This window comes from Pleurodeles waltl, chromosome 3_1 (assembly GCF_031143425.1).
Source record: "Pleurodeles waltl isolate 20211129_DDA chromosome 3_1, aPleWal1.hap1.20221129, whole genome shotgun sequence".
Taxonomy (NCBI): Eukaryota; Metazoa; Chordata; class Amphibia; order Caudata; family Salamandridae; genus Pleurodeles; species Pleurodeles waltl.
In genome coordinates this window covers 675,612,335-675,635,628 of record NC_090440.1, presented here as the reverse complement: position 1 = coordinate 675,635,628, position 23,294 = coordinate 675,612,335, and the positions used below count along the sequence as shown (strand labels likewise).

The following is a 23,294-nucleotide window of genomic DNA, read 5'->3' as shown; positions in this document are numbered from 1 at the left end:
TTTTTTGGGGGGTGGGGGGGGGGGGGGGGGGGGACATGAGGATTTTCAGTGGTTACTGCACCAAAACTGGATATGATGGTAAATAACAGGCCTTTCTGCCTGGTTAAATTCCAGCAGCTGTGAAATGCTGAAAGTTAATGAAAGGTGTGAACTTTATCACACCTGGTAATTACCTAGTCCTAGTGCAATAAACATTGCACCACTTATAACTGTGATCCAATCATAATTTAACAAGCTATTTTTATTCAGAGCATATGTCTATACACCAATGAAGCCTGAGCAACCACAAAATCTCCCCCATAACTTGCAAGTACAGCGTAACATCTCTGTATAACTGATGCACAGAACTGTATTTGATACAAATACATAACTGTATTTGATAAACATATTACAGATGTGCAAAAACACTTCTATTTTTTTCTTTAGGATGGCAACTCTGAATTAACTCGTTTAGCCACCTGAAAGGAAATTTGGATCTTTCTTATCACAAATTGTATCCACTGATTACTATATGGTCTTTCGAAGTTCAGTTAAGAGAAGAATTAGGCAAGAAATAAAAAAATAGGTCTGTTTTGCAAAATTATGAAAAACCTGCAGAACAGCAATAAGTATGATGTAGAGACTAAAAACACTTGCAAAATAGGTTTTGAACAAAGGTAAAGTTTAAAAGGAAATAGAATACAACAGAACAACTACATAGCAGTATTTTGTGTGAAAACCAATAAGTGATTCAAATAGACCAACGGTGGTATCCAGTCGCACCTTCATGTAGCAAGCCTGGTATATGAGCCTGGTGTGGAACAATAATCTGTACTGAAAGTCAAATTTAATTTCGTGGTGGAAATTGGATTTTGAGACAGACTGAGTAAGGCAACAACCTGAATCACGATACAGAGAAAGTAAGCCCCCCAGCTCAATTCCACAGTTTTTTTATTCTTTTCAAATGAGAGAAGATTTGACATTTCTAAAGGGCTTTTTGGAGAACATGGGAAAGTTACAGGAGTTCGCTCTTAGACTCAAGTCTAAAGACAATGTAGGTCCATGTGTGCATAGTTAGTAAAGTACCAATAGGTTTGAAAGAAAATTTACAAAAAGAACTGAGAAGACTGATTAAACTAGACTTTATAGAAAAAATAATGTGGTCTCAATGGTTAGCCTCCTGTAATCCCAACAAAGACTTGAGAAAGAGTGTCGATTTGCAGGACTTCAAAATATCTGGGAGGATAAAACAACCATTAGGAAAATCACAGTAATGCGTACACTTCAAAGGAGATATAGTGTGTTTACCACTCTAGATTTTTCTGCCTACCATCAGATCGAAATGCACTGGGAGTCACGTCATCTAATCTCATTTATAGTTCCTGAAGAAGACTTTTTGCTACAAAATTATGTTATTCAAATTGGGGTCCACAATTTTCAAACAGCTATGCACATTATTATTTAGTGTTATTGTGGGTGCAACATATTTCCACGATGCCATTTTATTATGTGGTAAGAATGTAGAGATGCAGGTCATCAAGCTGGATCAAGCCTTGTCCCTTTTAAAGGGAAACAGAATGATTTTAAGGAAAGAAAATGCAGGATAGAAGTGGATGCTGTACATTATCTGGGTCCTCTCACATCGGCAAAAGGAGGAGAGCCTAAGCATATGTTTTAAAAGCAATAGGAGATGCACCTAGTTCCAAAACGTAAGATCAGTTGAGGATTAGGTGAATTTTGTGTGAGGTTTAGGAAATTTTTCAGAGTTCACATTCCCAATCAGATTACTGATTACATTTATATGGAATGATGAATGTGAGAAAGGCTGTCAGCAGGTGAAAGAAAGAATTTTAGTGGGTAAGAATTTGGAACCCTTTGAGACCCGTGACAAAGATGTCATCACAGATGCTAGAAAGGTTGGTTTAGGAGATGTGTCATTACAAGAAAGAGACTGATGTCAGAAGTGGTGGAGTTTACCTCTAGGGTAATATAAGGAGCTGATACTAGCTAATCAGCAACTGAAAAAAGCAATAGACTTGTTGGTGGAGGATTTATTTGCAGGGTTCCGAGTTTCTACTTTATACTGGCACAAACCCTTAATGGAGTTGTCCAGCACAAACAGGGCAGGTTGTGCCACTTTGTGCATAGCAAAGTTGCAATATAAATGGTGGGGCTTGGCCAAGAAGTAATGGTGTACAATTTATTTCTCCAGAGCTCCAAACCAGTGGGCCCGCAAGATAGTCTTCCAGGTGCTCTAGCCACTGAAAAGCACCCCCCATGATGGGGTCAGCCGGGCTAACACCCTTCAGCCCTCCATCCCTAACCTAGGTTTGGCAACTGGGCAGGGCTTCAGATAAACACCACAACCGAAGAGGGTTTTTGTTACGGTCTGGCTGGGCTGAAGACAACAAGATGAATCCATCTGTTGAAGCAAAAGTGAGTAGCCTGAGAGATGATGGCGAGACTGTTGCACCAATGGAAAGTGCCTAGGATGTTTGAACCCACTGAAAGCATTATCCATTTTAAAGCACGATGAGCCCTTGCAGCCCCCACTGCTGTAGCTGAGATGGTGGAAACAGAGGGAGCGGCTAGGGGCTGGCGAGAGGTGCACATACCACCCAAGTGTGCAGAGGGGGATTGATTAGGCTGGCCCTGTGGCCCTCCACCTCACTCTCTCTTCATTTTATCAGTGACAGGGGCAGAAGAAAGGTCCTGGAATGATTGTCACTTGGTGCTCAAGAGAAACAGTCAGCTTTGAGGATAACAATCTAGTCCCAATTAGTGAGGAGTGGCAAGGACTAACTATATCTCGGACTGCTGTCTTCACCGCTGCATTGCAGGAGGTGGTGCAGTGCCTGTGTAACCTATGGATAACCTCATGCACCTTAAGGGCAACAGAATTGAACCATTAAGACATTTTTGACTATTTTTAGTACAGAGTGTAGGGGAGAAAACAAGTGTTGCACGTCAAATATTTCACTGGACTGTTGTTGGACTTAGACTGACTGCTGGAAATGCCTATGTAAAACGTGACTGAAACTTATGAAGCCAAAACAAAGATGGTGAGACCAAAAGCCACATATCATTACCACTCAAGGAAGATCTAGGTACAAGGCAACTGGATGAAAAGGAAACAAGAGATAAGATGATCATACTGACAAGATGCTTTAGGATACTAAGGACATCAGGATCACACTGAAGGACAAGACTGATGTCAGGTCCCGGAGAGCTGACCACAGAAAGCTAGCAGACATGGTCTCTGATAATGAGTCCACTCTCGCAAGTGTGAGACCAATGGTAGCCAAAATGAGTGCAATAAAGTGTGCAGAGTGGGCATACTAGAGAGAAATAAGACCCAAGGGATTATCTTTTTCTGGAAGAATGGCTGACTTAACTGTCCTGAGCAGTATGATCTTAAAGTTTGTGTCTATAGTAAGGGCCCACAGAGTTCTAGGACGGTTGCATCCACTTTGTGCTTCCCCCACCCTCCTGCCCACCCAACCATGGTGGTTCGATGGCTTATTTCTAGGACAAGCACCATATCATGAACATTTCTAGAACACATAGCCAATGGATTATAAATGGAAATAAGTATTTACACAAATACAGTAGAGACAACATGGAGATTTATTGACCGTCAAGAAACAAGCCTGCAAATTTTGTTTGAAATGCACAGTTTTATGCTGCACCTTTGTGACTATACTTTGTACTTTTTTTCCTCAGCCACTAGGTATAGTTCTGGTTGGAATCCCAGGTTACCCACTTCCTCAGCTGATTTCAGCGACAAAAAAAAAAAACACACCACACCGGACCGCAAATAAAATATACCAAATTGAACATGGGTCAAGTCTCAAGCAGACCTACAAAAGTACAAGCAGTACAAGAGACTATAATGAATTAGCAAGCAGAGGGAGACAGGGCTTGCAAGTGCTGGCAAGGCACAGAAAACCAGAGTCATCAACCCCCATCCCCAATGCAGCCATTTGCTCTATTCGCACCAGATCAGGAAATATATGCAACGTACAGACATCAATACCAGGACTGCTTAACATTATAGACAGTTATACAATGATGAATCTAAAAAGGACAGATGCATGCATAATTAGACAACTGATATGCTGAGTATTACCCCAGCACAACAGCAGTATGGAAGAACCAGTGACAGTCAAGGAAATCAGCCTAACAATTGACCAACTGGAAAGGGGAAAACTCCGGGGATTGAGTGACTCAGAATTGAATGGTATCACACCTACAAATAGCTGTCCTCCAAAAAAATGGGGCGTGATCAATTGTATGTGTGCTCACACCATCTCCTGTCCCTTATAAACTTGGATTAAAATATTGCAGGGAAGACTTTAACCAACTGGTTACTGCCTTTAAACGGCAGAAGTGATCCACCCTAACCAAACTGGTATTATTCCAGGGCATAACACATATATTATTAATCAACGATTATTTCACATCATGAGCAGACTTCCAAGAGGAGATCATACTTATGGGATGGCCTCTTATTTTTTTTTAAACTTTATTATTTTACATTGCAACAAATACAATTAACTAATTCATTACGACAACTCTCCACCCATTTTTCACGAGACTCCACCCCCTCTACATCATCCTCTATTTCCAACTATGCTATTTACTCCACCAATGTTAATTTCCATTTATCCAGTTCAACCATTCTTGAGTAAAAAGCAGTCCAAGCCCCTTCATCCATCCAAAGAAATGATCTGAGCCATTCCTTTTATCCCTCTTTCATATCCCATCCTCCCCATATTTTCTCCAATTTGTACATACAACCTCGCCCTTTGTATATTTCTTTTTCCATTAGTTTACAAAATTCCATCCCAACTTCAAAGCCCTGGTGGGTCGGGCGGGGGGATCCTCGGAGACCCATTTCTGTGCAGCGTTCCATTTTGCGAACATGTAGCTGAGGTTTATCAAGTGATTTTGGTAGCATGAATGATCTGTGGAGTCCCACACCCGCAGGACTGCCAGCCTCAGCGTCAGTTCCAATGGTAGCCCTGTTGCATCCTCTGAGTTCCCAACTGCCTCCCAGAATGTGTTAACGCGCTGGCAGCTCCACAGTGTGTGTATTGAGGTGGCCTTCAGGCTGCAGCCCCTAAGGCAATTTGCATCATCTGCTCTGCCTATTCTGCAGAGCAAGGTGCACGTATAATACACCCTGTATAGAACTGAGCAGAAACGCCCCACTGCCCCAGAGATACAGACATCACTCCTAACAGCGCGAGAGGCAACAGCATTCGCAGAGGATCAATTGCGCGGTTATGACTATAAGTCATATCTAGCAAGAACCACGAAGAAGCGGACCGTGCAAGTTCATTGCTGGCATGGTTGACAAACCCAGCGAAGAGAGGGTCCATTATAGAGGAGCTCACACAACCTGAGGGGCATAGCATTTATTCCCAGGCCGCAATCAATGGCGAATTTCACAAATACTATGCCGACCTATATTCGAACAAGGTACACTCAACAGAAGATGAGATTCGGACCTTCTTAGAGCACCTAGCGCTCCCTACTGTATCAGAATAGGAAGCGTCAGAATTGGGGGCAGAGGTCAACATAACAGAAGTGAAGGCAGCCATAGCCAGCACGGCACATAATAAAACACCTGGTCCAGATGGCCTTCCGATAGATTTTTATTCGACATATCTCACAAAATTGGGGCCACGACTGGTGTCAGTTTATGAAGAGGTTAGGATATGCCAGACTCTCCCAGCATCTGCCGGAGAAGCCCTGATTATACCATTGCTGAAACCGAGAAAATCCCACACGGACGTAGCCTCATATAGCCCCTTTTCAATGCTACCAGTTGATTATAAGATAGTAAGCAAAATTCTAGCGATGCGCCTTATGCAACATATGCCACACCTGACACATATAGACCAGGCTGGGTTCATTCTAGGGCGTCAAACAACGATGAACATTCAATGCCTTTTTTCACTGCTTCAAGGGAATAGATGAGAAGCAAAGGGCGATGATATTGGACGTTGACTTTGAAAAGGAATTTGATAGCCTGGAACAGCGGGCGCCCTCTACGAGGTACTTCGTAAATTTGGACTGGGGGACAGATTCATAGCTTGGACAAGATTGTTATAAACTGACCCATCAGCCAGAGTCCGCACGGTCAGTACTATCTTGTAGATACTGAGTGGAGAAAGGGACCAGGCAGGGCTGCCCTCTCTCCCCCCTGCTTTTTGCACTGGCAATAGAACCATTAGCTTGTGTGGCCAGAACGAGGCGGGTATACAAGGGCCTCACCACGGCAGGGCAGAATCACCATATTGCGTTATACGAAGACAACCTCCTTTTCTTCTTGAAAGATGCAGGAGGTGAGCTCCAAAGAGCCCGTGACTTATTAGAGAGATTTGGGGATCTATCTGGGTTGAAAGTGAACTGGCAAAAATCGAGCTTATTCCAGACAATGGGGGGTAGGGCCACTCCCCGGATTTTTGAGATTTGCACTGGGAGTCAAGGTGTCTAACATATCTGGGAGTTCAAGTCTATCACAGCAAACCTATTTCGTTCACATATGGCACCATAATGTGGAACACACAAGACTCCCTACTACAACTGAAGGAAAACTGGGAACAGGACTTGGTGGTGGGGGTGGGTAGAGGACAAAGACTGGCAGACGTCATTGATCTTCCCCGCAGAGATGGCAATAAAGGCAACCTTCCACTTGATCCAGCTCAACATTTTACACTGCATCTATTATAAGAGATCCTTAGCACAAAAAATTGGTAGGGCAGAAAATGCGAACTGTCTTAGAGGATGCAGGATGGAAGGTTCACTGCTGCACACATTGTGGGACTGCCCATGCCTGCAGACCTTCTGGGAGGGATTATGGAGCTCGTTGGAGGAGGCCACCGGGCTGCCTTTAGATTTACAACCCAAACTGGTGAAATTGGGCCAACAGACATGTCACAATACCAGAAACGTCTAGTAAATCTGGGCTGTATTGTGGCAAAGAGGGGCATCAACCAGAAGTAAAGTATTCGGATTAGTGGGATTCCCCCAATGCATCAGGACTGGGAGGTAGGCATGGACCACTGCAAGATTGTGGAACGGGCGGTATATAAGGGAAGAGGATGCTAACAGAACTTCAAAAAAATCTGGGGCTAGTGATCCATGTGAATGGCTCAGATAGCACAACCAGATATGGCCCAAATAGCTGGGGGAAATATTGTGGAGTGGTCGATCGTAACACAGCCGGAATGTACATATTGTTATGTTTCTGCAATACAGGTACTTCACTAGTAGATGGACATGTGTGGTCGGTTGGGGGGGGAGGTGGAGGAAAGGACTGTGGAACTTTAGGTGGGAAGAAGCTCAAAGTTAATGTACAGTTGTGTTTTCATGTATAAAATCAACAAACAGATTAAAAACTCCATACCACTGCACAGCAACACAGAGCAGCAAAGCAAACAGTAGAGATTGCCATGTTCAAACATTCTCTGCGAAGTGGGCTACATGATTCACAGACAAACACTGACAAATCCAATATATCTAGCTTTAAGCTTATAGAGAAAAGCTTGTGTCTTGAGCTTGACAATATGTTTTGAGTAGCCGGAATATTATCATACATGTACGGGAAGTTTCACAATATAGCATTTCCATTCAATTATTGCAAGCGTAGCAAATAAAAGATGGCAAATAAAGCACACTTATCGCATTGAAAGACACCGTATCTGGCAAAACTCAGCAACATTCATACAAAGACAAGAAGTCTAAGGTTGTAGATTTCTTATCACCCAAGACACACTGTTTGGAGTCGAGTACAACAAGCTTTCATGTTTAGTTTGTTCAATGGGCAAGTAGGCGTAACTCCCTGCAGACCAAAATCTTTGGCCCCCAGAATACAGTAACACTGTATTCAGCTGTTAAATAGGATTTTTTCAATTAAGTTATATTAATTTGTAAAAGTTGTTGAAACTAATTCACTTTCTCTATGGTATGGGTGAGTGCTCTATGGAAGTGCACTGAGTTCTAAGTTCAGCTTGCATGACTGACAAAAACATGTACACCTATGCGAAATCCAACAATTTCTGGCAACGTCTTATGATCCTAGAATACTGCCTGATTATGTCCAAATTCACTCCTCCTACATCCCCAATATTACACCCACAATGAAACCTTTTTTAAGAAAAAAATGTTTTTATTATTTCTGCTCTCATCAGGAGTACATTTCAGATCTTTTAAAGAGCGGAAGAGATCGCTTTGAAGTCACTGAATACCCATGTAAGTTTGGTATGCACAGACCTGGCATAAAAGGAAAAGTTATTGTCAAAGATCTGATACAGTGAGAACGCTGATAAAACTTACAACTTCACTGTAAGGTAGGTTTCTGAAGCAACCCATTCCTTAGACATCCAGATATTTCACAACCTATTACTCCATATGACTCTTGGCAGACTCCATAGACACTTTGACTTTACTGTACTCAAACACAAGGTAATCTATCTTTCTAGTGAAAAAATAACCATTTCAAAATACCCCATCTAAGAGTGCTGTGCTCTCTAACTGTAAAATCTCTCGTCTCAAAACATCAATAAACCTTTTCACAGATGTCACTGGCGAATTGTTCAAACATATACACAGCATGAAAAGGACAAACAGATAAAAAAACGTTTTCTTCTTCCTAGATGAACAGCACAGATGCCCAGGACATCTAAAAACAACCGTTTCCACAGGGAAAACACAGGAGAACTGTTCAAACACCAACATAGCAGGAGAGGATGAACACAGATAAAAATGTCATCTTCTTCCTAGATGAGCAATACAGTTGCATAAGTCACAGGCAATTCTTCAGCGGGGTGCTAACACACCATTTCTAGACGCTTAGAGTAAGTAGTTCTAAAACTGTCACATGTTCTGTATGTCTTACACAAGCAGTATTTACCATTTTTGTTCTTCTAGAGAGAACAATACCACCCACAGTTTGTACTCAACAACCGTCAAGTACAACACATGAACACTGCTGCTGCTGAATTTGCTGAAAGCCTGGTGAAACCTTGTTTGGGGTCAAGGGCAACAAGTTTTTATGTTTACTTTGTCCTTGGGACAAGTAGGCCCAACCCTCTGCAGCACAAACCCTTTGGCTGCCAGTTTACAGAGAGAGGGTAATGTGTTTCCAAAAGATAATGCTGTTCGAACTTGTATTTATGGTTCATTATTTGAAAGCCTTGATTATTAGGGTGAGTGCTGTAAATAAATGTTTTAAGGTCACACTTCACTACTGATGTTGGTTCAGTACAAAAAAAAAACAGCTGTGTATACACATGTTTGAAAACTTTAGGCTATGAGGCTAAGTATAATGCTCCCAGAATGCTCTCTGATTAGATGCAAATGAAGTGTCATTTAGTAAAATGTGTTGATGCATGCTAGTATTTCCCAAAAATATTTCTAATGGAAAATCAGTGTAACCATTTTCAACACGAATATGGGAAGCATGAAAATAAACAAACACTGACAAAGCCACCTGATCTGACATATTTTTATAAGTCTTTTAGTTTCATCAATGCGTGTCTTGTTTTGACATGGCTTTTGTAACACTTTATTGTTGTGGGAGCTACCAGGCCCTCAACATTGTAACAAACACTGCCAAAAAAAAAAAACCTATTTTTTTAACTCTAAAAGCACACGTTGCCACCAGTGGCATAACAAAGGCCCCGCAGCCGCCTTCCAGGGGGCCCCTTTAGCACAGCACCTGCCCTGAGTGAGTCTGGAGAGGGGGCTCCTCCATGTTCTTTGGCAAAGGGGCACCCTCCAGTTTCGTTACGTCACTAATTGCCACTGTAGTTCCTGACACTGAACAAAACTACTTTGTGTGCCAATATGCTCCTTGTGGAAGAGCAGAATGCAATCACTCACAGTAAAGCCAGCCAAAAGAGAGAGAAATAGAAGTTTTTATTAAACAAAATGTCTTTGTTAACACCAGACCTAATTAGGGACCAAGACCCACATGTAGGTAGCTTTTTGCATGTCACAAACAGCGACTTTCGCTGTTTGCGAAGTGCAAAAAGCACATTGCGATGCACAAACCCAGTTTTGCGATTCAGTAACCTGGTTACCGAATCGCAAAACGGGTTTGCGAGTCGCAATTAGGAAGGGGTGTTCCCTTCCTAATTGCGACTCGCAGTGCAATGTAGGATTGTTTTGTGACCGCGAACGCGGGCGCAAACCAATCGCAGTTTGCACCCATTTCAAATGGGTGCTAACACTTTCGCAAAAGGGAAGGGGTCCCCATGGGACCCCCTTCCCCATTGTGAATGTCACTGTAAACATTTTTTCAGAGCAGGCAGTGGTCCTGCGGACCACTGCCTGCTCTGAAAAAATGAAACAAAAACGTTTCATTTCTCGTTTTTGTAATGTATCTCGTTGTCCTTTAAGGAAGCAGTCACAGACATGGTGGTCTGCTGTCTCCAGCAGGTCACCATCCCTGTGAGGGCCGCTATTCGCAAGGGGGTCGCAAATTGCGACCCACCTCATGATTATTCACTAGGTGAGCATTTGCGAAGCCCTTGCGAATCACAGATGGTGTCAGGGACACCATCCTACATTCGGGTTTGCGACTCGCAATTTGCGACTCGCAAACCTGAACCTACCTACCTACATGTGGCCCCAAATTCTTAAAGAAAGTCACAAAAGTGCACCCATGGTATATGTCGTACCCCTATAAAATATTTGTGAACTGTATTTTAGCATGGGTAAATACGCATGTGTAGATTTGCTCATGTGAAAATCTATTGAGCATCTGCAAGTTAATTTTCCCTCCGGCCACTTTCTTCCCAGGAACTTTGGAAGAAGTTCTAATTCTGCCACTGTCAGGAGTAAATGTCCAACCTTTCTTATTATGGGAAAATATTAGAGAGAAGCTGGTGAAAATCTTTAAAACATGCAGGTTAGTAGGTTTGCAGACTCAAAGGCATTCCAGCCCTGGAACTATTGCTTACTGCTTCCTCCAGCCCCAGTATGCAGATCTGCAGAAAGGTGGCAAAATAAGGAAATTGCTACAGTAGGGATTGAAACTGCAAGTATTCAAGCCCTATTATGGTAGTAGCCCTGGCATAATCAGAGAGGCTATTATCAGAGCTCTTACATAATGAGATTGCTGCCATAATTTGTCGCCACACTACATGGCACCAAAGGGACAAGTAGATCTGTTTACAGGACAAGTAGATTTGAGAAGCAACCTGTCCCCTGGACAAGTAGATATTTTAATAAATTCCACACCCCTGCACAATGTTTCTGTGCAACCTTTCAGGTATATTGTTTATACATCTAAGGAAATGTTCACTTTGGGGCAGTGAAACTTTATTTACACTTGACTGAGGCAGTACTCATAGAACTAACATGTTTTGCACCACTCAAGCAAGGGAGCAGAACTGCATTCACATAGCTCCTCTATGCCTGCTGCCTGTGCATTTGCAGACATTACTTGTAATGCACAAATTGCTCTAAGGTTATACTGCATGGAGCAGTTTGTCTCCTCATGGACATGGCAGTGCCACCTCACACAAACATGCATATAACAGAAATTCCTGGGTCAGCCCCTTACAGTCCAACATAAGTGAGCACCCTTAGCTTAGTTTTTAACACACCCAGGATTGGACTGGCAGGGCGGGCAATCAGCCATGGAAAAGGACAGCTGGTGGGCTGTTTTTTTCAGCTGAGGTAAAAAAAAAAAAAAAAAAAAAAAATCACACTTGCCTGGGTAGGCTTGGTCGCTGGAATTGTACCCAAACAGCTACTCATGCCTTTGAGCAGAGGTCAGGGGCCAGTATAACCAAATACAGAGCCCGTCTAACTCTTCGTCCTTTATAGTACTACAATAGCCAATCTGAGCAGGGGCAGCATAAGGTGGGTCTCCTCCTGTCTGTATGAAAGTGTGGCCTCAGGGAGTGGTGGTGATTTTCAGCATCACAGGTAGTACAAGCGTCACAATGAAGGGGGTGGGAAGGGAGTTGAAAGCCAAGGAAGGAGCCAAGTTGCAAGTGGTGATCATCTAATAGGCTCTGCTTTTGTTTTAAGACGCAGACAGATGAGCCCTGGTGCCTGCTACCACCTTGTCATATTAAAAATTGTGAGGGGGCTCCTGTTTCCCATGAAATCAAAACAAGAAATAACACACATAACCAAAATTGCCCAAAACACTTTTTTTTTTTTTTTTTACACATTACTGTGAAAAGCGTTTATCCTGGGGCAAGGAGACCAAGGAAACAGAAAATAGACTTGGACTGAGCGAGGAGTGCGACTGGAGAGAGACAAAATAAGAAGACAGACAGGCAAAGTGGAGAATAATAAAAAAGGGGGAAGAAAAAGGGAAATCAAGGGACAGGGGAAAGGCATAAGAGGAGATATGAATACTAGGGGAAGAGGTTAGAGAGCAGAAGTGATTAAAATGAGGAGAAGGGTAGAAATTGATAAAGAGCGAAAGTGGAGAAGAGTGAGGCAAGAAAGTGAATGACAAAGAAAATGATGGAGAGGCGAGGAAGGCAGAAAAGGGTGTCAAAGTTTCCTGCTCTATGAGAAAAAAGGATAGACTGATATCTCACATGCACTATTTTAGTTTTCTCCCTCAGTCTATGTCTTAGTTTAGAGATTGTTGGCATTCCAAGAGGGAGTGCTAAATGTAGAGTACAATCTACCAATGGAATTTTCTTCATCAAAGGAATAGAGCAGTAAAGTTAATTCCACCAGTGGATTCTCCTTTGGTTTTAACACTGCTTCCAGACACAGGAGGATAACCATTAATGTCTGCAGCAAGTCAATAAATGGGACAGAAAAGAACAGTGGCTCCTTATCACGGGCTAAGGGCAATGCTTTTCTGCCCCTTGCCTCTGCTACTAACTGAGCAGCGTTCTTGAAAACACAAGTTCTGGGTTTTCATGAAATCAGCCCTCCCATCCTCCTCTCCAGACTCCGGATAACAGGAGGAGGAAGGGGCACAGGAAGATACAGCTAAAGAGCTATAAAAACACAGCACTCTGTAGATGGATATCTGGATTGTGCATGTGAGGGGTGTACTTCAACTATGCCCCCCCCCCGGACAGGAAAAATGCATTGTATTTAGTAGATGTGCTGTGCATATCTCAGGCAGCACAGTATATCTGCTTAATGTGGCTGTCAGGGCACTCATAAGTGTATCTCTGAGGCCAATATGGAGCCACATGGTGCAGCAGGAGCAGGATCCTAAGCACTGGGAAAGCGTCTTATAGTGTGGTGCTTCCAGTCCTATCAAGAAGCTGGGTGAGGAGTTGAGGTGGGTCTTCCCCATTTCAATGGCTTGCTGGTTACAATGTCCAGCACCAGATTCTTGCTCTGCTGCTGCAACGGAGTCCCCGAGTTGACATATAAGGAAGCAAGGTAAGTAAATAAAACAATATAATTAAAGAAATGCTGTTTCTCTGTGCATGTGTATGTATGTGTGAGTGTGACCAAGTGATTGACAGTGACTCAGGTTGAGTTAGGGTGTGTGCATGTGTTTGAGAGTATCGAGGAGAGTGAAATAAGTGGGAATATGAGTTTGAGAGAGTGCATGATTAAGTAAGTTAGAGTGAGTGGCTGAGTATTATAAGAAGTGAGTGACTGAAGACAGAGCTTGTAGAATGGCATTACGTGTGTAGCTATCAATGGTGCAGCAGGTCCAGTTGTACCAGGGTCCAGACTGAGTCAATGAACGTAAGAAGTTGAGTTTCTGTGCTTATAAGTGAGAGAGCGAACCAGTGAGTATGAGTTCTTTAGTATGTGAGTAACTTAGACCGCGTATGAGATAGTGTGAGTTACACTGAGTTTGGGAAAGAGTGGTTGAGAGGGAGTACGAGTGAAAGAGTGTGAGTAAAAGTGTGTTTACGATTGTGAATCTGCTGCTGGCCATGGCATACTCTATATAATTCTGGGCTTATGGCAACACCCAAGTTAGCAGGCTACTGGCATACTGGAGATATTTTGTGCCATAAGAAAGGGCCCATGGCAAAATGCAGGCCCTGAAATTCTAGAAGTAATTCTTAGCATGGCATCCGTGGAATAATGCTGGTGCTTGCATACTGGAGGAACTGCTTGGCATGGGGCACATGTGGCAAAATGCCCTAGCTGAGACTGCTGAGGTATCTTTTGGCATAAGGGAGGGCACCCAAGGCAAAATGCAGACGGTGAAATACTTGACACAAATAGACACATATGACAAACTTCTGGTGCTGGCATACTGGAGACAATTTTTGCCTAAGAGTTGGCAGTCATGCTATATTAAGGACAAGGTGGCAGTTTAGAGAGAGCAAACTATGATAAACTCCTGTCTCTGGAATACTGAATATAATGTTTGACATATAGGCCATTCATGGAATATGGGCAATTTCACTGGCAACATTCTGGTACTGGAATAGAGTATGCAAGTATTAGCATGGGGGTATCCATACAAAAAGCTGACACTGGCAGAACGAAAATACTTCTTAACATATGGGCAACTCTCATATCAAATTTAGAAAAAAAAATGTGTGAACTCCTGGCAAGTATTACACCCCATCACTTTTAAAAATCACCATCTTTTACAGCCAGAGAATATAATATTATGTGTAGTATAGGGCACACGGGATTTCATGAGGCAGAAGGAAGTGTGTGCAACTGACAGGAGAGAACACAAAGGTTTACAGACAAAGAAATTAATAAAACCTCCAGGGAGAGATGCTAAATCAAAGCAGGAATAAGGACATGAGAAATATAAAAAGAGCCCATAGGGGCTGGGGGTAGGGGGAATACAGGAGTGATAGAGATTTCTAAAGTGAGAGTTAGGAAACGAGAAGGAAAACAAGAGGCTGAGTGAAGACCGTAGGTAGAATGAGAGACACCAACAAGAGGAAAAGAAGTAGAGAAAGAGAAGGAGGACAGATTAGAGAGGAGCAAACAAGTGATAGAATGATAGAAGTGTTTACAGCAAGTAAGAAAGGGTATACATACAGAAAGAAAGGAAGAGGTAGACACAGAGAAAGGAAAGTTATTGTTGAAGATGGACAGGCAGAAAAACCGAAAGCAATCAAATAGTTGCACTAGTGATAGTGGGTGTGAAATGAGGGTCTACAGAAGGGAGTGACAATAGAAAGCAGAAAAGATTTATGTGTTTCTGTGAGAGAAGGCATATTACTTAGGAGAGAATTAAAAAGTTGCATTTATAGTGAATTTGTGTACCTTTTCCAGATTCAACTCAGGTCTCTACCCACAATACAAAAGACATCAAGTACCACGCTGTACGCAATCCCCAAATAAATTGCTTGCATAGAGGCTCCGAGTGGCAATCAAAAAAGGAAGCCTTGTCTAACTCTGATGTGTACAACTTGGAATGCCTGCTACAACTTCCCAGGAAGTCTAGCAGTCACCTAAAAGCAGGTGGCAGCTACAAGGATCCGACGGCGACCAAGAAAATCAACGGTTCAGGGGCGAGCAGGGACTTCAGGGACACGAAAGTGAAGTGAGGAGGAACTTCAGTGATTAGAGGATTATCAAGAGTTTTTGGCACCTAATGTGAGCAGGAGCTTCAGGGATGTATGTCCAGAGCAGGAGCCTCTAGAAAACAAAAATTGGCCAATAGGATCAGGGAAACTAATGTGAGCAGGAACCTTATACTTGAGGGTGACCAGGAGCCAAGGGGAACTGAGCAGAGGCCTGGAGACAGGCAGAAGTATCAGGGACATGAGTGAGCAATAATATTAGGGAAATGAAGGTAAACAGCAGCCTCAGTTATCTAAAGCGAGCAATAACCTTGAGCTTCTGCTCACCCCATTGTCCTCTATGGGAACTAGGAGGGAATAGGGTGAGCGGAGCATCTGGTGATTTGACCTAAGGGTAAACAAACGAATCAGAGCATTTCAGGTGAACATGAGGGTGAACTGGAATATCTGAGTAAAAGTGAACAAGAGCTACAGGGCACAAGAATGAACAGGGAAATCAGGTGAGCTGAATTCCACAGGCATCTGAGAGTGAAGAGAAGTCCTTCTTATCCTCGGTGTGAGCGGTAGTATTTGGGGACTGAAAATGGAAATGAGCTTAAAGGTCCGGTTGGTGTTTCATGAGCTTCAACACTAATGCTGAGCATATGTCCCAAGTACTTAGGATGCGCCGGGCCCCTTGTTCTTTGATGGTTAACAGAAGCCTCCAGGCACGAAGGATGTGCATGGTTCTCTGACCCAAGGCCTGATGGAATACCAGGCAATCAGGGATCCGAGGGGGAGCACAGACTAAGGGTTTAATGGGTGACTAACTAATTCAGAGACCCGAGGTGAAGAAATGTATAGACCTGAAGAGGGAGTGATGAGTCTTGTAGGTGAGGTGCAGTGGAATAATGGTGTTGCTAGTCTTGGGCAATGCCGTTGGCCCTACAAGCTTAATTTAATCAGCGATTTCTCCCAAAATGACTCCCCTTATAAGAGGCAACATTTCAAGAATGGTCATTAACCACAAATGTGGGCCACTTTTTCTTTGGGTGTCCGGGCTAATTCTGTTCTCAATCCGGTCCTATTCACACCAATATGCAGAACAGGAAACCTTCCTAGCCTGCCATACAGTGAAATATCAGTATCGCCACAGGAGCGTTGTCTTCACAACGTGGTGTAGATAGTAGTATGGAGGTACTCGCCACTGACACTGCCCTGCAAATCTCAAGGCCATTCCTGTTCCGTCTCACACTTTTCTGCACAGTGTGATTCAATGCTCTGTCTCTGCGTGTTTTGCATGCAGTAACACCTCCTGCCCTGCCACTCAATTTCTGCCACTGACGGCGCCATCCCCAAACTCTACACCTCATACCTCCTTTCAGACAGTGTCGCACTCTGACTCCGACCTATAGGTATCATAGCCAATGCCTTGATATCACAAACCCCAATAATAGTGCCACTCTAAACAATGATTCTCACAGCAAGCGCAGTGCCCCAACAGACTCACTACCGCAGTGTAACCCAAACACCGCTCTGCCATTCCGTGCTCCTGGCCAGCAATATCACCTCTCCGCTGATAGCAGTGCCTCTTTCCCTGATGCTCCGATCTGTCACACAGGACATGCATCCTTCGCCATATATATTATCACACACAGTTCATTTAGAGTTTCTCCCTCCCGTGCGACCCAAATATTCCCCTCAGTACCCGTTACGCAGCCGTTCACGGCAGTCGGTTTCTGTGCGGTCACGACATAATTGTAGGACATGGCGGCACCGTAATGAGGCTCAGCTCCAGCAGTTGTGCACTGTCCCGTGTACAGCACAGAGGCCTCGCAACCACAGTCCGCGCCAAAGACTCGCTGCTCCAAAGGCTAGAGAAGACCGCGCGCGTGGACTGACGGGACGCAAACAGGAACTCGGCGCATGCGCCGAGAGTGGAACATTACTGTCAAGTCTGCGCAAAATAAACATGAAGCTGGGGAAGTGGATCAGTTCCAATAATGAACTAGACTGCTCACTGACCTTAAGTAAGAGACAGAAATGGGCGCCATACTCCTGGGAAAATCACTTTTAGAAGCTTGTCTTAACTGCAATCGACCACAGTAGAAGGAGAGACTTAAACACTTTCTAGCATTCCCGTCAATAATTTTTCAATTCTATTAAGTACAGGGATGCGAGGGTTATGCTTCTCTTTCTATGCTATAGTTGTTCCAGCAGCCAATCAAAACAAAAGTTGAAAACACTACTTTTCCCATAAAAACAGTAACATTACATGATCTATCATAGAGCCACTGGCCCTATATAACCATAATGAGACATATAAGCCACCTCTTTATCTGTATAAATCCCAAACAGTTAAACAGTCTCAAAATTCTGCAACAAGAGGATCAAACCAGATAACTAGAATTCTAACTTCAAGGGGAGATTTTGGAACAGAGCAGAACCATGTTTGGACCAACTCCAAGACTGGAAGAAGAGAAACAAAGCACTTCCGGCAAAACCCAGGAAGAGCCAGGATCACTTGTCCTCATTACCTATAACAGAAATAATGCAAAGGCTTTAAACACTGATCTGATAGAGCATTCAGTACCTTAGTAAAAATTACATCAGGGATGGAAAACAAGGAAACATTTAAATAACATCTGGAAGTGAAAATATAACAGAAAATACATTTCAACCAAACAGAAATCCTGAATTAAGAAACATCAATGCAATAATGAAACAAAAAAGTTGGGTAGGATAATCCTCGCCTCCGTGTCCTTAAAAGAATTGAAAGATTCTTGACGCGAATGCTAGAATTTATTTTATTTTATGTCAGGACCGGTGGCTCCGATTATGCTAGTTTAAAGCTGAGCAACCACCACTGAAGCGACATCCACAATAGGTTTGAAGTAAAATGACTTAAACGTGGACTCAGATTACCAATCAGCTGCCTTGAGAATGTCCTCAAGGCGTGAACCCAATATTAAGGACTTGGAAGCTATGGCACCCCTGGCAGAATGAGCACCAAATCTGGAGGTGTCAATACCTGCTTCAGACAGAAGCCACCGCATCCATCTAGCCAAAGTAGCTGAGGAGACTGGGAAAAAAGTTTTCTGTAACGTGATCACTAATTTGCCCCCATGTCAGTATGAAATTTAGCAGTACTCACCTCATACCTCTTTAAACACTGTACCGCACATAATTTAGAATTAGCAGGGGAACTAGGTTAGAAAACAGTTTTAGTGTTACACTTGGTACGACGCGTAATGGAAAAAGTTACTCCTTCAGGAGAAAACACTCTACCCGCCAAATCCAAGGCCCTTACGTCAGAAACCCGTTTACAAGAACCCAAGTACAAGAGCATGGTAGGCTTAGCAGAAAGTTGTTTTCTGGACAGATATCGATTTGCAGGACAAGAGTCTAAGAAAGGCAAAACGATATTCACATCCCATAGATAGGAATATTTCAGTTCAGGAGGACGACGCAACCTAATGCCCCCAAGAAATGCATACAATGCGGAGCTCACCTACATGCTGACTGTCAATAGGTAAATGACCTGCAGAAAGGGCTGACCAATAGTTATTCCCTGATCTAAAGGCCATACCAGAGGTAGCTGGTGAGGACAACATTTTTTTAATCAAAGAGCAATCTGCTGAAGAGGGATCAGCACCCCGTTCACTGCACCAATTACACCAGCGCTTCCAAGCTGAGTTGTAGCGTTTGTGAGTGCCTGAGGACCAGGCCTGAGAGATGAACTCATTAGATTCTCGCAGAAGTCCTGGGAGACTTTATCTCTCCCTGAAACGTTCCATGCCACCAGAGAGAGGCTTTCCAGAAGGCCCAAGGGATCTAGAAGTAGATTCCTTCTCAATGGCAGAAGGATTGGAGGGTAGCAACTTAGTTCTAGAACCACAGGAAACCAGGCCTGTGCTTTCCACAGGAGAGTCAATCGCTCTCCAATGACAAGCCTTAGCCAAAATGCTAGGGATCATCATGAAGAGAGGGAATGCATACCCCAGGAACGGAGACCAATCCTGCAGAAATGCATCAGTCGCTAGAGCCTCCAGATCCTGGCGCCAACTGAAAAACTGATTCAGTTGATGGTTAGGCCTAGGTCGATTGAAAAAGGACCCCAATGGCGATGGAGAGACCGAAAGACTTTGGGATGAAGTCTCCAATTGCTGAAGTCTCGAAGGTGACAAGACTGCCAATTCACTACCGAATTGTTGCGACCCAGAAGATATTCTGCTATTACCAATATCTGGTGTTAAAGGCAAAAGGGCCAGAAATCCTTGGCAATCTCCGCCAGGATGCAAGACTTCGTCCCGCCCAATCGGTTGACATACCTTACTGAAGAGATGTTGTCCATCCGCAGGAGGACGCAACAGTTCGACTTCTCTGGGGAGAGGCTGCAGATCGCAAAAGAACCCGCCAACAGTTCCAAGATATTGAAACTTAGGTCCAGCTCTGCCCTGGACAAACAACCTCCCATGGAAATTGGGCCACAGCAGGCTTCCCAACCCCAATAGCTGGCATCAGACTCGATTACGATATCCATAGATGATTCAAAGATCTCTCTGCCATTCTAGGCATCCATATGCTCCAGCCACCAAAGAATTTCCATCCTGTCCACCGGAGACAGGGGAAATATGGCTGAGTAACTAAGACCCTTCTGGAGGGGAGAAAGTTTGAGGTGCTGGAGGGCCCAATAGTGAAGGGGACCAGGAAAGATGGTTTGAATTGAAGAGGACAGGAGACCCACCATCTGAGCTATGCATCTTAACAATACCATCTGCTTACTCAACAATGATCTTGCTTCCTCCTTGATGTTGCGGATCTTGATAAGGGGCAAAATGAATTGCATCAGAACTGAGTCCACCTGAAACCCTAGGAATTCCATCTGCTGTGAAGGGGTCAGGATGGATTTCTGACTGTTGACAATGGACCTCAAGTCCTGGAGGAGATACATAGCCCACTCCAGGTGAGATAGTATCAGAAGAGGGCGTAGAGCCGTGATGATAATATTGTCTAGATAAATTATCAATTACTCCTCTGGCCCGAAGACATTCAGCAATTGGCCGCATCACTTTCGTGAAACACCATAGGGCCGAGGACAGACCGAAGGGAAGGACCTTGTGTTCATAAAAATGTCCTATCCAGAGAAACTGAAGGAACTGACTATGGGGTGGAAAAATAGGAATGGTCAAATAAGCATCCTTTAAATCTATTCTGACCATCCAATCTCATTCTTGAAGGATATCTCTCAACAAATAGATGCCCTCCATCTTGAATTGGCAAAAATAATCCACCCATTGAAGTCTTTCGAATTTAGGACCAGGCGGGAAGCACCGCCCTTCTTTTCCACTATAAAAATGGGGCTGAGAAAACTGTGAGGATGAGGAAACACCTCCACTATGGCTCCCTTGGCCATGAGGTCTGAGACCTTTGAGGAGATGAACTCCTGATCGTATAGGGAAAAATACATCTCAAAAGGAGGGGCTTGTTCAATGAGGGAGTCGTAAAACTCCAATTTGTAACCCTGTATCGCTTCCAGAACCCAGGGATCCTGTGTAATTTTTTGCGAGTTGTGGAGGAAAAACCCTGTTCTGCCCCTCAAAATGACATCTGATATCAGAATTAGGCTCACCTGTAGCACCGGAATCCTGGTAAGTGGCCTGGGAGTCTCTGTATTTTCCCTTTCAGAAGCAGTTGCTCTAGATCGGGATGGGTAGAAGGTGGAGAAGGAGAAGGCATCTTGGTAACCTCCTCTGTATGGCTGGTAATATCCTCACTGAGGACCTTGGAGGAAATTGCGGCCGAAGGCTCGCCCTCTATAGCATCCGGCCCTGGTAAAAAGTGGACAAAGAACCTCCTTGATGGACCCTTGCGCTTTGTCCAGGTTGGCATATGTTGCTGCAAATTTAGATAGTTCCTTAAGGAAAGCGGCCCCAAAAAGAAGTCCCTGCACCAAAGGACCTGCCTCAGATGTGTCAAGATCGACCAACTTCTGGTCCATCGTAATAAGAATACAACGCTGTTGTCTGCTAGAAATGGCACAATTGGCATTTTCTAGAAAACACATGGCCCAAGAGGCCCAGTCCACAAGCACTTTGGGGTCAATGGGAATTCCAGATCCCTGGGTGAGAAAACTCATTTTGAGTATCTTTGTCAGCAGCCGGCGATGTTGAGAAGCTTGTCCTGACATCCGCGCCATGCACGATCAATGCCCTTCTAAGGGTCTTTTGAAAACATTTTTAAATAGGTCACCAGAGTAGGGTCAATTTCAGATGTTTCGGTAACCTTGGAAGGAAGGTTGGGTCTAGGGCACTTGAACCGCAGCTGAGATCTGACCTTTTTATCAGAACTGTAACGTATGTGGGCCTGAATGTATTCCGCCACCTCGGACAGAGGGGTCTAGGAGGATGACCGAGGATGAATAATATCCTCTGGTTCAAAAGTGAGGACCTTCAGAGCATTCATGGATATCTGAGAGTGGCAAGGCGTTTTTGTGCGTTAGCGAGAAGGGTACGTTTCCTCTTGATCAGGGCTGTGGGAGGAAGAGGAAGACCCCGAATCTTCTGAGTACTTGCTTTGGGGGCAGAAGTGGAAGAACAATAGTCATGATCCTTGGCTAAGGACCTCGCAAATTATTCAAAATCCGCCACATGAGGATTATCAGATGTCGAGCCTGCAGAGCCCTGCAAGACTGAGGGGTCGTCGCTGTGGCCAGAAAAATTGTTAGGGATCCATCCCTGCTGCTCGGCGAAATCAAACAAGTGCTGCTTAATGGGTTGTATAGCCTTAGCCAGGTCTACTTTAACAGTGTGGCCTACGCCAGAATCAAGTACATAGACCAAGTCTTGTTCGAAAGACCCCACAGAGTCATCATAGTAGAGACCTTCCCCTGATTCTTCATCATATGTGGCCATAGTAAATGATATAATGGTGTAATCTGTCAAAGTCAGGAAAAAATCTGATTGTAATTAAAGCTTCAGGATAGAAGCGGGGCGGTAACCACACAAAAAAAATCCCCCAAGGCAAGTAAAGTCAAATCAAGACATAAAACATGGAGAGATACCTGCCAAAACAATTAGGCAATGCTTGTATAATTATTGCAGCCCAGAAGAGGTGTTTCAAACTAGGCATAGGCAGGATAGGAAAAATGCTCGGTCAAGAAATAGAAGTACACGTCTCCCCCGTGTTCAGTACACCTAATAGAATGGCCAGTGAAAAAAACGGCAAGTCGTGCATGTGGGCGAGGCCCCGAGAACAAAAAAAAAAGGACAGCGCAATGCAAGTCACGTGCCCTCCCTCTCCTAATCTCCCTCTCCACACAGAAAAACAGCGAGGCGGCGCACGCCTCACCGGGAGGGTGAAACGCTTCCAAATAGCCAGCATATTGCGGCTGCTACAGTAAGCAATAACCATCACAGAGCGCACGCGCAATATAAACATACACATGAAATCAATAATGATTAGAAAATACATTGAGAGCACTTAACTGACTGCAGAGCAGTAAAGAAAGAGGGGGCTTATATGTCTTATTATGGTTATATATGGCCAGTGGCTCTATGATTGGTCATGTGATGTTACTGAGTTTATGGGAGGTGTAGTGTTTTCAACTTTTGTTTTGATTGGCTGCTGGAAAAATTAAAGCATAGAAGGAGAAGCATAATCGGAGCCCCCGGTCCTGACACAGAATTCAAACCCTGTCTGTGTCCTGTAAAACCTTAGTTGCATAATTGGTATTCAGTCCATATAAACTAATTTTAAACTTGTGATTTTTAGTAATAAGCACACGCTGTCTGCATTGTAGTAATATTCTATGTCAGGACCAGAGGCTTCGGATTATGTTTCTCCTTCTTTAGTGTTTATTATTGCAAAACT

At 43.8% G+C, this 23,294-nt stretch overlaps 2 protein-coding genes across 3 annotated transcripts in view; one reads left to right on the top strand and one right to left on the bottom strand.

Moving 5' to 3' along the window:
• Nucleotides 1-17,322, bottom strand: part of DDB1 (damage specific DNA binding protein 1) — a 682,863-nt gene extending 665,541 nt beyond the window's left edge. For both annotated transcript variants that reach the window (XM_069223262.1, XM_069223263.1), the window contains exon 1: nucleotides 17,131-17,322. In XM_069223262.1, coding sequence (XP_069079363.1) covers nucleotides 17,131-17,191 — 61 coding nt within the window. In that variant the 5' untranslated portion in view covers nucleotides 17,192-17,322. The remainder of the gene's footprint in view (nucleotides 1-17,130) is intronic.
• A 5,393-nt stretch (nucleotides 17,323-22,715) lies between these two features.
• TKFC (triokinase and FMN cyclase) overlaps nucleotides 22,716-23,294 on the top strand; it is a 224,651-nt gene continuing 224,072 nt past the window's right edge. Inside the window, exon 1 of the mRNA XM_069223265.1 lies at nucleotides 22,716-22,820. The gene's annotated coding sequence lies outside the window, so the exon portion shown is untranslated. The remainder of the gene's footprint in view (nucleotides 22,821-23,294) is intronic.